Source organism: Pinus tabuliformis, chromosome 8, assembly GCF_031772625.1.
Source record: "Pinus tabuliformis cultivar Carrire ecotype Pingquan chromosome 8, CPIR1, whole genome shotgun sequence".
NCBI classification, from domain to species: Eukaryota; Viridiplantae; Streptophyta; class Pinopsida; order Pinales; family Pinaceae; genus Pinus; species Pinus tabuliformis.
In genome coordinates, this window is record NC_142294.1 from 685,807,196 (window position 1) to 685,821,428 (window position 14,233).

The 14,233-nt window shown below is 39.8% G+C and overlaps 1 protein-coding gene across 1 annotated transcript in view; it reads right to left on the minus strand.

The window, feature by feature from the left end:
• Positions 1-2,604: 2,604 nt before the first annotated feature.
• LOC149237441 (FKBP-like peptidyl-prolyl cis-trans isomerase family protein) overlaps positions 2,605-14,233 on the minus strand; it is a 108,359-nt gene continuing 96,730 nt past the window's right edge. Inside the window, 5 exon segments of the mRNA XM_089366819.1 lie at positions 2,605-2,943; positions 3,024-3,083; positions 3,271-3,420; positions 3,851-3,937; positions 4,186-4,256. Of these exon segments, the coding sequence (XP_089222945.1) occupies positions 2,878-2,943; positions 3,024-3,083; positions 3,271-3,420; positions 3,851-3,937; positions 4,186-4,256 (434 nt within the window). The 3' untranslated portion in view covers positions 2,605-2,877.

Genomic DNA, 14,233 nt, shown 5'->3' on the forward strand with positions numbered 1-14,233 from the left:
GAATTTTTTTTCCACACACACATATATATATATATATTCTTTTTTACAAAAATAAATTCTAATTATTTTTTTAAATAAATATAATCTTCTTCTTTTTTAACCTTTAATTTCTTTTTTTTTTTTTTACTTTTTTTGTTTTTTTTTTTATTATTAATTTTTTTTCTTAAATAATTTGTGACTTTTTTTTTTTATGGCCAAAGGCTTGATAACGAAATGGAGAATCTCCAGAGACAATATAGCGAAATGCTTCAATCACGACAACAAGGTTGACGAATTTCAATAGTCAAAGAACTGGATCCGAGAATACGACTTTGTGCAGTGGTTGAGTGGCCAGAGGATCGCACTGCTTTGATACCAAATGGAAAGAACGAAGTTTGTCCACTCAGAAGAATGCTCTGATACCAAATGGAACAAACAAAGTTTGTTCTTCAAGTTAAATACTCCATAAGACTTGGAATATGTAAATCTTTGTTGAAAATACAAGAATATATATTAAAATGTATGAATAAGAATGATGTTACAAATGAGTGTGAAAGAACTGTTTATATACCAGGCAAATGCCTCTTCATGGAAAGTCATGTCCCATTTAGTCATGCCTCTTTAGACATGCCTCTTCAACACTAATTACTAATTAACTAATCATTATTACAATTATCATCTTTATTTATATTTAATATATTTTATTCATAACAATGATGTCGCCATGAACTCTACCTAGAAATGTTACCAAGTATAAAATTGTTTTGGAAGGACTATAAGAATTTGCATCTCTCGCTAAATATTGAGAAATATAGAGCAGATGGGTTAGTACAAACTTATGTTCAGTAGCATTCAATTGCTTATGTTATAGAAGAGCAGACAAGGGTGTATGTGCAATTTCAGCAGTGGTAGCATTGAAGTCTATGATTCTGTGTGCTTCTATTATGCGGTTGAGCCCTTAGAGAGTCTCCAATCCTAGATCTACGTAGAAATCTTGAATCCCACAATGAAATTATGCTGATAGACGAGGGGAGGTGTGTCCTCTGTGAGTGAAGATGTCATATGACACATATCCGTGGCTAGTGTTGTATAATACCAAATCTGAAATACCTTTCTATTGATTCTTCATGTGAACCATGACGTATGCCTCTTGCATCTCCTTTTCCTTCTTTATACATCAAGAAAAAATATGAAAAAATAGTTTCTTACCATGGAATTCAGTTAAGCTTGTTCTTGAGAAATTTTCCTACATTTTTTGTTTCCATTTTTCTCACAAGAATTCCCTAGAAACTTCCCCCCATGACATCCATAAGGATAATTAGGGTCAAGGGCATTGTGGTAGGGGAGGGTGACTATCCAAAGACATACAAAGTGTAGCAATCAATCCAACTCAATCTCCCTCTAAGCTTGGGGATTATATTCTATAGTTCTTTGATGTTCTTGAGATATGTTGGGTTATTCAAATGAGAGACATTGAACTTGTAGGTTGCCTTAGTGAGAGATGGCAAATCCACCTCCCATATAAACCATCATATAGAGTTTTGTTTCCCACGTGTATAGTGTGACTCGCAGTGGGAGTTGCATGCTAAGTCAAATGCTAAGTAGAACTAACTAAGGGGAGCTCTTCTATGTCCATTTGATCCTTTGTAAATATTGAACCTCAATAAGAAATAGTTATAATGGTTCAACTACCTATAATGATCCACTAGCTGTCAACTTGCTCGAGTGGCTGGTTGCTATTGGCAAGCATGGTTTGGGGTCTATGTCATCTCGCTCGATGTCTTCAAGTTCAACCAATGTTGTGACAACAAAATCTATTGAAACTCATGTCGCGTAGTTGACATCAACCTGAACGATGTCAACATGCTTTTAACTCATCTGTAGATTCATCGTTGACAAGACATCTATTATCGTTACTGATGTCAATGGCAAGCAATAAGCACCCAGCAACATGGCATTCAATGCTATGTAAGTTGGGTTGCACACTGTCAGATCATTTACATCCAACAATGTGCAACCCAACTTACATAGCATCAAATGCCCTGTAGCTAGGTGCTTATTGCTCCTCAGTGTCAATGGACCATTGTTGATTTACCCTTCATTGATGACCCTAGCATTAACTAAACGTCATCAACCCTCCTCTAACAGGCCTCCACCTCATCAATCTACTTTTAGCTTTGCTTGACCCAACTTCGACCAATCCTTCCACCTTGGGACTTAGACATTTTCCCGAGGACAGCGCAGCAATACTTGTTCGTGAATCATAGAAGGTTCCACTAGAAGCTTCTCATGATACCCTACCTTAGCCAACTTGAACCAACCTTCCACCTTGGAAGTTGGGACTTAGCCATTTTCCCTAGGTTGGTTCAGCAATACCTGTTGATAGATCATAGAAGGTTCCACTTGAAGCTTCTCATGAGATTCTAATTTAGCCAACTTGAATGAGTCCTTCCACCTTGAGACTTAGCCATTTTCCCAAGGTTGGTTCAGCAATACTTGTTGACGGATCATAGAAGGTTCCAATAAAAGCTTCTCATGAGATCCTAACCTAAATTAGGCAGCTTTTTAATTTGCAATAACAATTTCTTTAAACAAAGAGCATCACTCATCATTATAAGACATCGCTAAAACTTAGAAGCCCTTTGATGTCAATCTCTTTGAGAGCGAAATGAGATATAGAACAGTCTTGTGGAAGATCAAACTGAACATGGATGAACTGCTTGATCACCTGAATACGAAAATTTCTTGTCCTTGGTAATATAGGGTACTTCTCAAAATGCTCTACAGTCATATATAAATATACAATCATGGTTACATCAAATTAATAAGATGGGATGCAATAAACAATCACTACCTCTAGCCCAAAACCTTAGTTATGACAACTAAAGACGTTTATGGTTACTTTGCTGGAGTAGGTGATTTGACTCGTAGAAGCTCCACATTCAGTTCAAAGGTTCCATCAGGCTGCAATCAAACAAATGCATGTAAGTACAAACAGTTGAAACATAAATGGTTTAATGCATTGAAGTTTGAGATCATCTTACCGGAATTTCATTCATGCCCTTCTTACCATAGCCCACTTCAGGTGGAACAATTACAGTCCGCTGCAAAGTAGCATGATATGGAAGAAAGAATAAGCTATCTAGGTGTTATCAATCATTAATGTCAGCTAAGAAATATTGTAAAGTTGCTATCAAACATCCTCAAATTGAAAGACAGGTTTAACATATCATCAAACATGTTTCAAATGCATAACCCTAATCATTAATTGTTGCATGCAAAAGGTGTCACCTGTGTTCCTACTCGCATGCCCTCAGTTATTGAATATAAAGCTGGTGGCGGTTTTGGGGATGCTTGAGCAGAGAAAAGACCATTTGGATTGTCTACAAATTCACGTTTTCGTTCCCTGCCTGGCGGTGCTCCAACAATAAACTCATATGGCTGGAAAATACACATAAACAGTGAAGAAAAATATTTATAACAATATAACTGCTCCAAATGGAAAGAAAATGCATTGTACTAAAGAATAGAAGCTTTGAGCCGCACAAGGAGCAACCAAACAACTGACAAAAAACAAGCTTCTAAAACACCTGATTGGTATTTTACTAGTTATATGCTCATATGTCCGATTTCCAATAACAGGAGACAGAAGAGAGATTTACTATAGATTTTCTCAACTCTGCAGATAAAGATATCTATTAGACTGATTAACAAATGCCTATGAAACCACAGGCTAAAGTGTGAAGATATCTTCCAGCTTGGAGGTGATCAGCATGAAACTAAAATATTAATTTTGATATCACAACTATTTGTTTCTGACAATAAAATGAAAACGATAATGGTCATTCCTAATCCTGCACTTAAAGCTGACCTGAGCAATCACCCGATTTCCAGCCAGAATTTTTGATTCACGACTTGAGACAACAGTAAGACCTCGGTATACACAATCAAAGTGAACCTGCACAGGATAGTGTTAAATTATAAGGTTCCAACAAGTAGATCAGTGACATGTGGGTCACCGACTCACAACGAGACCCATGAATTTTCAGAACAATAATATACCAAGAAAAATGGCCAACTAAAAAATCATTAACAAGAAGTGGTATCTTTATTTAGGGTGGTGTGTCCGTGTTATCAGAAAATTGGAATTTGGGGAAAGGATGTAAGGGAAAAAAGGGCAATAGCAGTACAGCATCCAAGACACACCAACACAGTTGACCCTTTTCGGGCTTCAGGCCCATTCCCTTCAACCAGATCGTAGTACTTAATCCCATCACCTGCTTGTATACATCAAATAAACATGTGTATTAGCAGAACAGGAAGCTAGGATAGTCATTGGAATCATTTGAACAATATTCGCTATCATGAGGTTGATCATCAACTACAGTTATCATAAATACTTGCTGTTATAAACTAATACAAACATTTTCAATTTCTTGTTCAAAGGTTCAGAAATAATCACGGGCATGATTCAATGGAGTAATCAATAGTAAATACATAGAAAACTGACTTGTCTTTGAATAGATGGTGATTGAGTGTACTGTTAAGGCATTCATTAATGTTAAGGACACCAACCCATGGGTAGTCTTACCTGCCTAAAAAAAAAAAAAAAAGATAAAATGGACCTAAAAAATTGTCCTTAGCAAAGCAGCATTGGAAACTCAGTTAGAACTATTCATGACAGTTTTGCAATCTCAAAAATTTTAGAGCTCTTCCCACTTAATTCATGAAAACATGTGCACTTAAAGAAGTGTGCTTGTTCTAGGAGAAAAGTAAAAAGGGAAAACCATGTAGAGTCTTGCAGAATCCGGAATTGGAACAAAGAAATTTTTCTAAATCTATTCTATATCAGGGAACAGCTTTTGGTGTGCATAGTACAGGGAAATTAAATAATTTGGAATTAGATTTGCTATAAGATATCAGTTTAGTTGGCTCAGTTCTACAGTTTACCACCTCCATCTCCAGATATTTGAGTTATTCTTGCCCATGCATGCTGCATATCTATAAATCATTGTATATATTGAAAAATACATTTTATATTACATCACTCCATAGAAAGATACATCAAGTGATTCACGACTGCATATCAATGGTCTAGGAAATAACCATCAACTTTAAAGACATCCCCATCCAACATAAGCAAGGAATGTAAGCGTCAACCCCAATCTCAAGAGAGACTAATATTTTCTAAAGATGCTCATCCTAGCTGAGAACTGAACTGCTAATTATGCTTTGAAGGTGTGCAGCTCTTCCAGATGGAAAGAAGGGGGGTCCTCATTAAATGTGACCCTACATCATTTCCAGAGGAAAGTGATCTCCACTGGTAGAATAGTATTCTGCATTTCCCTACCATGCTTCCTGATCATCCACCTATCCCCTAGAATGAATCCCTTGCAATGAAGAAGTTGAACAAAGATGGCAAACTCAGCAACAACCCAAATGTAGAGGACCTGTTACCACTCCAACCAGCAGGGGACCTAAAGGGGGTTCCTAAGAGGGCAACTGCTAGGTCAAGGGCAACGGTGGAGACTTAGCCCACTGTCACCACAGCTAAGTCTCCCTGCTCTTTACAGACTTTCACTGATGGGAGGAGTCCCGGTTGTTGATTTTGGGGTAGCATCAGATGTGCTCTAGCTCCAAAATTTTGTGAAGCTAGAATACATGAGATCTCCAAGACCCAAAAATCGTTTGGAGAAATTCCACATGGATGAGGAGTTATTAAAATAATTAATATTTTTACTGAGGTTCCTAAGTCTAAACTTAGGAAAATAAAAATATTAATTGGTATTAATAAGAATATGGGTGAGAAACTTCTAAGTGACAAGGATCAAGTCTGTTTTAATCTTAGCCGTTGATTAGGGACTTAATCTCGATCGTTGATTCATCAACAGGAAAAGTATAAGAGGAGGCTTGTGGGTCAATTGAAAAGACACACCATATTGATCAGTCAGTTAGATTTTTCTAGGGCGTGGTTTGGTGAGAAAATTGAATAGGTGATCTGAGTTGCAGTGAGAGGGGCAGTAACAGAGAGTTGGATCAGAAGGGAGTTCCGAGCCAACGAGTACCAGGCAGAGAGGCAGCAATAGCATCAGAGAGGCAGCGCAGAGGCCTACACAACCTAGGAAGGGGCTCACACAGAGCTGACGCAGGCCAAGAGGGTTCTTGCAGTGGAAGTGCGAGATAATCATCGGAAGTTCGAGATTTTGTTGGGAGCTCGATGTTCTGAGCCGGGAGGGCTGAAGTTGAAGCCCCTGAGAGAAAATCGATCCAGCAGAGAAGTGACGCAATCTCCCAAAGGCAAGATGCTAGCCCACACAGAGCAGATTGTGTTGGGATTTTTGCAGTGCTTGCCGGAGTCAGCCATTCAGTGGATCAGTTGTGACTTAGAGAATGATGTAAACCCTCGTATGTATTTCTTGTTGCCGATATTTTTCTGAAAGGTTAGCCGGTGTGAGAGGCAACCTGTTGTACTCAAATTCTACTTGCTTAATAATACAAATCCTCTATATGTTGCACCAGTTTTCTCGCATTGGATTTTTCGAGGGACATTTGTCCAAAAATAACAGTTCCTTGTGTGTTTGTCTCATATCTATTTCAGTTTATGATCTGTATGTCAATGTAGTCTACAGTAGTGTTTTTCATCATTGTTTAAATAATTAAATAGATTGTTGAATGTAAAAACAAGTAGGAGATGATAAACCAGTGATGGGAATAGGATTTCTGATGTGTAGATTCAGAAATTTTCACACCAGTAGTGTAGGGATCACTTTGTAAAGTAGGTGTCAATGGATAGGTGAGAAGTGACCTTGAAAACCCTTTCCCAAGGATGGAATGAAAAATGGAACTTGTTTTCTCTTTGAGCAAGGGACTTGGTCCACCAGGGTAAGGGGTGAAGATTGGAGGGTTGAGAGAGAAAGAGTAGACTTATAAAGGAGTTTCTCAATCCCTACAATCCTTAGAAACTTGGACTCCCAAATGGTCTTTGATAAATAGTCTTTATTGAGAAGTGAGACCACACAGGGCCAAGTTGACCCAACCCAAGTTCAGGGATGGAATGTAGCAACCAATGATGTTCCTATCCTGGACAAGGTGAGGGGAAAGGACCAAACAAGAATACTTACTTCAAAATGTTGAATTGATCCTATTAGTGTCTAGCCTTGGGGATGCCTAGGCAAAATTCGGTTCTAGAGCTAGGGCTTGAGATTCTCGGAGATTCCACTGTCAAAATGGCCTCAAATTTGGAGGAGAGGGAGGGGACCCACCAACGCAGTAGCCTAGAGGAGATTGAAATTTTTCCTTGGGCCAATTGCCGAGAAATTGATGCCCTAGGTGACCCACTGGGGCTAGACTCGAGAAAAAGGGGGGAAATGGTGAAAAGAAGGTTAATGTGATCACCTTTTTTATGGAACCAGTGCCTAATTCACTTGAGGATATGGAGTCAAGGATGGTAATGAGTAAGAAATTGGATTCTTGATCAAGGAGGCCCAGAAAGTCAACCTCATCCAATGTAGATAGTAAGAAAAGAAACGCGACTTTCAAGCATTTATACTTCAAAACAAATGATGCAAGCTTCTCGAGATAAATAATCTCTAGGACATTTCATTCATATAACATTGGCCCATACATTTGGTAGCTAAAAGTTCCAATGTTTTAAAACTCCGACTCCAACTCCGTATCGACTCGGCTGGCTCGATTTCAATGACTCGATCGTTGTAAAAAATACATTAAATATTTATTTATTTTATAAAAAAACATAATTTTAAAGATTTTCATTCATGTTTCCAAACACAGCGTTAGAATATAGATAGAAGACAACATATAATCAAAGTAGGCTCATGAATATATCCATTATATCAAAATGGCACCTAGTGCACTGTCCAATACATACATGATGATGATATAGAGATCAAAACAAAAACACATAACCAAGGAGGCTAGAAATGGCCTCTACAACAAAAGTAAATTGTGACCAGTACTACTGGCTAATGCTAGAGGAGATAACATCATCTGGCTCAACCTCTAGATCAGAGTCAGACAGGGAAGCCCATGGCTCCTCCTCATCATCATCTCCAACTGCAACTGTAGAAGTGGTAGCACTAATAGGTTGTGCAGCAACTGCAAGCTGAGATAGACGAGATATGTGCTTCTGTCGTGACCGAGCAAAGGAAGCACCTGCTACTGGAGGACTTGGGGCTGGCCCTGAGGCTGGTACAAGTGGATCTGCATTCAACTGAACATTATGTTCGAGTGATGCCTACCCCTGTAAATCCAAATCAAGATCCTCATCAGAATCAAACTCTGTTGGATGACTCTCCACTACCCAATCTAATGTTGGATCAATGTCTTCCAACACAATGGGATCTAAATCGGGTCTTTTATTCAGCAATTGGTTGCGTCTAAGCCGGAGGTTGTATTGGACATAGACTAGATCATTTAACCGTTTTTTATCCAAACGGTTTCTCTTCTTTGTGTGAATCTTCTCAAAGATAGACCAATTGCCAATTGCGCTCACACCCAGTAGCACTGCAAGTTTGACTCAAAATACAAATTGCAAACTTATGCAATTGAGGACAATGGCTACCAAAAGCCTCCCACCATTGTGCTGCAAAAAACATAGGAGTGTAATGAGTTAGCTCAAGAAAATTACAAATTATATCCAACTTTCAAATTATAAACGATTTAACAAAATAAGTATTAAGAATTTGAAAATTGAAATTTTTGTTTACCTGGCTCATCTGTTTCCCTTGCAATCTTTGCTAGGTTCTTCCCAAAGGTACCTGTGGCTTTGTTGAAGGTTGTGACCTGTTAGTGTATCTCCAGCGGATCACACTCCAATGGAATAATGCGATCAATGCAGTCAATCAATCTATCTCTAACCCCCCCCCTCAAAACTCATGTTGCCAGAGCTTTACAATGATACCGTGGGTTCAAAAAATACCCAGCTACATGTATAGGGCAATGGAGTTGATTGTTCCATCTTTCGTCAATGATTGCCCAAATGGACCCATACTTAGCCGCCTTATCCTTGTATGCCCTCTTTATTTGCTCCTTTGCTTGATCCATAGCCTCATAAATGAAGCCCATAGCCAATCTTTCCCCATCCACCAACCCCAACACCTTAACCAGTGGCTCAGCAACCTTCATAATCTCTGCTGCCTTTCTCCAAAATATTTCTTTATTAACTTTCTTTTTCAATTCTTTGCCATCTTGTTTGTGAGACCACTGGCTTTGATTCCATTCATCACTAGAAAATATCTTTTGCAAGTTTCTATGTTGTGAAAGCATAGATTGCAATGTCAAAAAATGAGTAGAAAATCTAGTGATGGCAGGCCTAATAATATCCCTGCCCCTTGTGTGTCTCCTCATAAGGCTCAAAATCCATGAATGATTGTAGATAAATTTTGTTATGCTTTTGGCATGATCTACAGTGTTTTTGACCCAATCTAATTTGCCAATATCCTCAAGCATGAGGTCTATGCAATGTGCAGCACATGGGGTCCAAAATATGGTTTTGTGTTTTTTCTCTAACAACTTACCAGCAAAAGCATAGTTAGAGGCATTATCTATGATGACTTGAACAACATTAGCCACCCCCACCTCCTCAACAACCTCATCCAATAGCTGAAACAACAATTATCCATCTTTCACCTTATCAGATGCATCAACTGATTTTAGAAACATGTTTCCCTGTGGGCAGAAGATAAGAAAGTTTATGATGGTACGATTCCTTTGATTAGTCTATCCATCTAACATGATGGTACATCCTGTTCTTGCCCATGAGTCCTTGAAATATTTCAAATACTCATTAATGGAGGCAATTTCTTTCTGCAAACGATACCCCCTTATCTCATGCATAGTACGGCCTTTGAAGCGTTTTCCAGCAGCATGTATGGCATCAAACATAGGCTCATAATATGGTGAACAGGAAGCATTGAAGGGGATATCAGCATCATACCACCATCTACATATGTAATCACAAGCAGTCTCCGCCAATTCTTTCTTCCAATGGTCATCTAAAGTGCGCTGCAAAGTTCTACTAGCTTGAGGACCATGTGGATCTGATGGAGAGGAGGGTGTGACACTGAAATAACTTTTGATATTCATATCACCCTTCTTTTTCATTTTACCCTTACAGTTTTCTTGAATAGACTCCAAAGAGGGAGGAACATATCGGAAGGGGTTGGATGCATCAATACAAGGGATACAAGAAGAACCCTCAAAATCAAAATGGGGGTTGCTAGCCATCATTTGTTGTATACTCCTCTTCCTCCCAATTTCAGCCTCTAATTCTTTTTTCCTAGCCTTTTCTTCATTAAACTTCTCAAAGTTAGCTAACAAATCCTTCCTAATCTCCCCAATTTCTGGTGATTCACATGGAGTAATTTGGCCTCTAATCCCTGCCAAGTGTTGTTTCAGCCTATTAATGCCCCCAAGACCTTCTTTAATTTTTCTATGGAAAAATTTGTAATGCATTTGACTATCAACGATTTCAACATATGCCCAAGCAGCATCTTTCACTCTAGGTGCCATTTTTTCACTTGGAAATCAAAAGAAAAAATAGGAAAATGAAAACAAAAAAAAATAGCATTGCTTCAATGTTCATTTCTTTCACAAAATACACTCTTTCCAATTTCCAGATTTGCACCAAAAAATAAATAAGTAAAAACAGATTTTTACAAGTGAACAAAAATACCTCTAGGCACACACTGCCTCCTCAAAGTTGCTCCAACAAACCAACTGCTCAATGCTGCTCCAATGGATGCCCAAGAAGCTCCTCACTCCTGCTACAATGCTTGCCCAAGACTCCTCATTGCTGCTCCAAAAACAAACTCCACAACTCCTCACAAACTCTCACTCAAATGCAATGAGATGGTTGTGAGGAACTGAGAGGGGTTGGGTGGGTTTTATAGGGTTTAGGAGAGGAGAATGGACCCCAAATAACCTAAAGGCAGATTACAGTGGGCTTTGGGGTCCCCAAAAATACAATTCTAAAAAAAAAGTTGCTGAAATGAGTTGACCGGCCGTTCTTACAGAGCCAGCCGAGATGGCTTGGACTCAGCCAAGCCGGCCGGGTTGTTACCAAGCCGGCCGAGTCGTTAGCCAACTCGGCCGGCTCAATAACAACCTCGTCGGCCGATCCAGTTCAATGGTCGTTTCGACCCAATTGGCCTATGACTCGGATCAACTCGGCCGAGTCAAAGTCGACTCGGCCGAGTTGGAGTCGCCTCGGCCATTTTTTTAAAACAGAGACTAAAACATTGCTCAATTCCACATTACAATAATGTAGGAACTAGCCCTAATTTTAACAATATGCAGCAACAAGAATAACAACAATAAAAATCACTTACAACGTTATAGAGTATATCCAACCAGCAATTCGTTTGCATAACAAAGCTCCAAGATAAGAGAAATAGCCCAAATCCATACATCAAAATTCATCCATCTCCAAAAATATCCTCCAAGGAAAAAGTGTGAAAATTCTCTAAGACTAGAGAGATCCCAAGTCAAGTGATGATACAAATGAATGTATCTAACATCAATATATAGCCTCCTAAGGAGTTCAAATTAGCCTATGGGCCCCTAAAGATAAAATAATGTGCAAATAATAACTCCTAATGGTGACAAGCCCACCATACTAGCTCATAATGTAAAAACAAGCCTCACAAGGGGCCAAATAATGATGTATGCATGTCGTAGGGCCCTCCAAAGGCTCAATAACATCTTGAAGTGCCATATTGAGGAATAAATTCCTCAGAATATGATGGACAAAGGGGTGGCCCCTTGTTCTCCAAGTAGTAGACCTGTGGTGCTCTCAGTGGGTCTGAGGGCACATCAATGACCCCATGGGTCTCCATATGAATCAGAGATGTATGTAGATCCTCGACAATGGTCCAAATGGTGGAATGAATGTTGCCATGACATCATACAAGTCTTGGGACACCTGTCAAGAGTGTGGGTGTCACGCCCTCAATTATTTTTTCACGAATTGATCTACGTATGGCACCAGCCAAATGCCTAAACATTTCGTTTTCCAAGTCATCTGGTCGGTGCCACACGTAGACCAATTCGTGAAATAAGAATTGGAGGCGTGACAGATGGTATTAGAGCTAAAACGACAGCAAGATGCAGAGACCAGGTATGTATGCAGTCTGAAGTTTTGGAAAAGAAATCTTGGATTCATAGTTTGGGGTTTCTTGACTTGGAAGTTCATGGCAAAACTATCCAAGCATTGGTGGACATAGGTGCCACACACAACTTCATGACGACACGATTGGCAAGAGAAGTTGGGTTGTAGATTATTCCATCTAATGTGGAAGTCAAGGCAGTGAATTCGAAGGCTAAGGTGTCAGGGTTGGCAGATGAAGTGCCAATTCGAATTGGAGACTGGCAGGGTCAATTGGACTTCACAGTGATGGAGATGAACGATTTTGACATGATATTGGGGCAGGATTTTTTGAAGGGCAATAAGGCAATTATTGTCCCCTTTTGCGATGAGATTATGTTGATTAGAGGCTCACAAACTTGGACTTTGCCTACTCATAAGCAAAGGAAGGAAGTTCAGGTGCAGCATGTTTTTGCACTAAGCTTGGAGAAAGCTATGCGGGAGTCAGATGTGGAGACATATGCGATAGTCATCAGGGAGGTTGATAGCAATGATGGAGTGGGGACGCCTGTTCCAGCTGAGATTTCCGATGTATTGAACAAATATGCAGATTTGATGCCCGATGAGCTACCGAAAGCACTTCCACCAAGGCGTGTAGTGGACCATAGCATTGAGCTAGAGCCAGGGAAGCAAATTCCGGACAAAGCTCCTTATCAATTATCAAGACCGGAGTTGGAGGAATTGAAACGACAGTTGAAGGATTTGACCAATGCAAGTTTCATAAGACCTTCAAGGTCCCCATATGGAGCTCCAATATTGTTCCAGCGAAAGAAGGATACGAATGAGTTAAGAATGTGTTGTGATTATCGTGCTTTCAAAAAGCAAACGATAAAGAACAGGTATCCTTTGCCATTAGCTGCAGATTTCTTTGACAAGCTTGCAAAGGCCTGAGTGTTTTCCAAGCTAGACTTGAGGCATGGGTATTATCAAGTGCAGATAGCGGAAGGAGACGAGAGGAAAACTGCGATTGTGACAAGGTATGGAAGTTTTGAGTTCCTTGTTATGCCATTCGGGTTGTGCAATGCTCCTGCGACATTTTGCACTTTGATGCACGATGTACTACGTCCATATTTGGATTCGTTCATAGTAGTATACTCAGACGATATTGTGATATATAGTGATAACATGGAGGATCATAAGAAACACTTGGCTTTGGTGTTTGAGGCACTGAAGAAAAATCAGTTGTACTTAAAGAAGTTGAAGTGTATGTTTGCCCAGACCGAGATTCCATTCCTTGGACACATTGTAGGCCAAAGGCACATACGGATGGAGCCAAGCAGAGTGAAGGCGATAGAGGATTGGGTCGAACCGAAGAATGTCCATGATATGAGGGTGTTTTGGGGGATGACCAACTACTAGTGGAAGTTTATAAAGGGGTACTCCAAAGTGACATCGTCACTGACAGACCTTTTGAAGAAGGATAAGCGGTGGAATTGGACGGAGAAGTGTCGTACAGCATTTGAAGACTTGAAGAGGATGGTTACAGCATTGATACTGAAGTTACCCGACTTCGAGGGACCGTTTGAGGTACACACAAATGCTTCATATTTTGCGATAGGCGGAGTTCTTATGCAGGATGGGCATCCGGTGGCGTATGAGAGTCGAAAGTTGCAAGACAGGGAACAAAGGTATCCGGTTCATGAGAAGGAGATGACTGCAATCATCCACTATTTACAGGTATGGAGGCATTACTTGATTGGGAAGCCTTTTGTTGTCAAGACTGACAACGTTGCAGCGAGTTATTTTGCATCACAACCGAAGCTGTCAACAAAGCAAGCTCGTTGGCAAGACTTCTTGGCAAAGTTCGACATGACTATTGAGTATAGACCGAGTAGACTCAATGCAGTTGCAGATGCCCTCAGCAGGAAGGGACAGTTAGCCACACTTGAGGAGGAAGAAGACCGGGCAGCACGAAGTAGGAGTTAGGTATAGATGACTGATGAGATGCAGAATAAGCTTCGAGCAAGCATTGAGACTGATACTCAAGCACAGAGCATTGTGAAGCAGGTGAAGGAGGGAAAGACAGAAGTTTTTTCTACGAGATGGACTCTTGTTCTTTGGGAACCGACTTTACATTCCGAAGTCATTAGG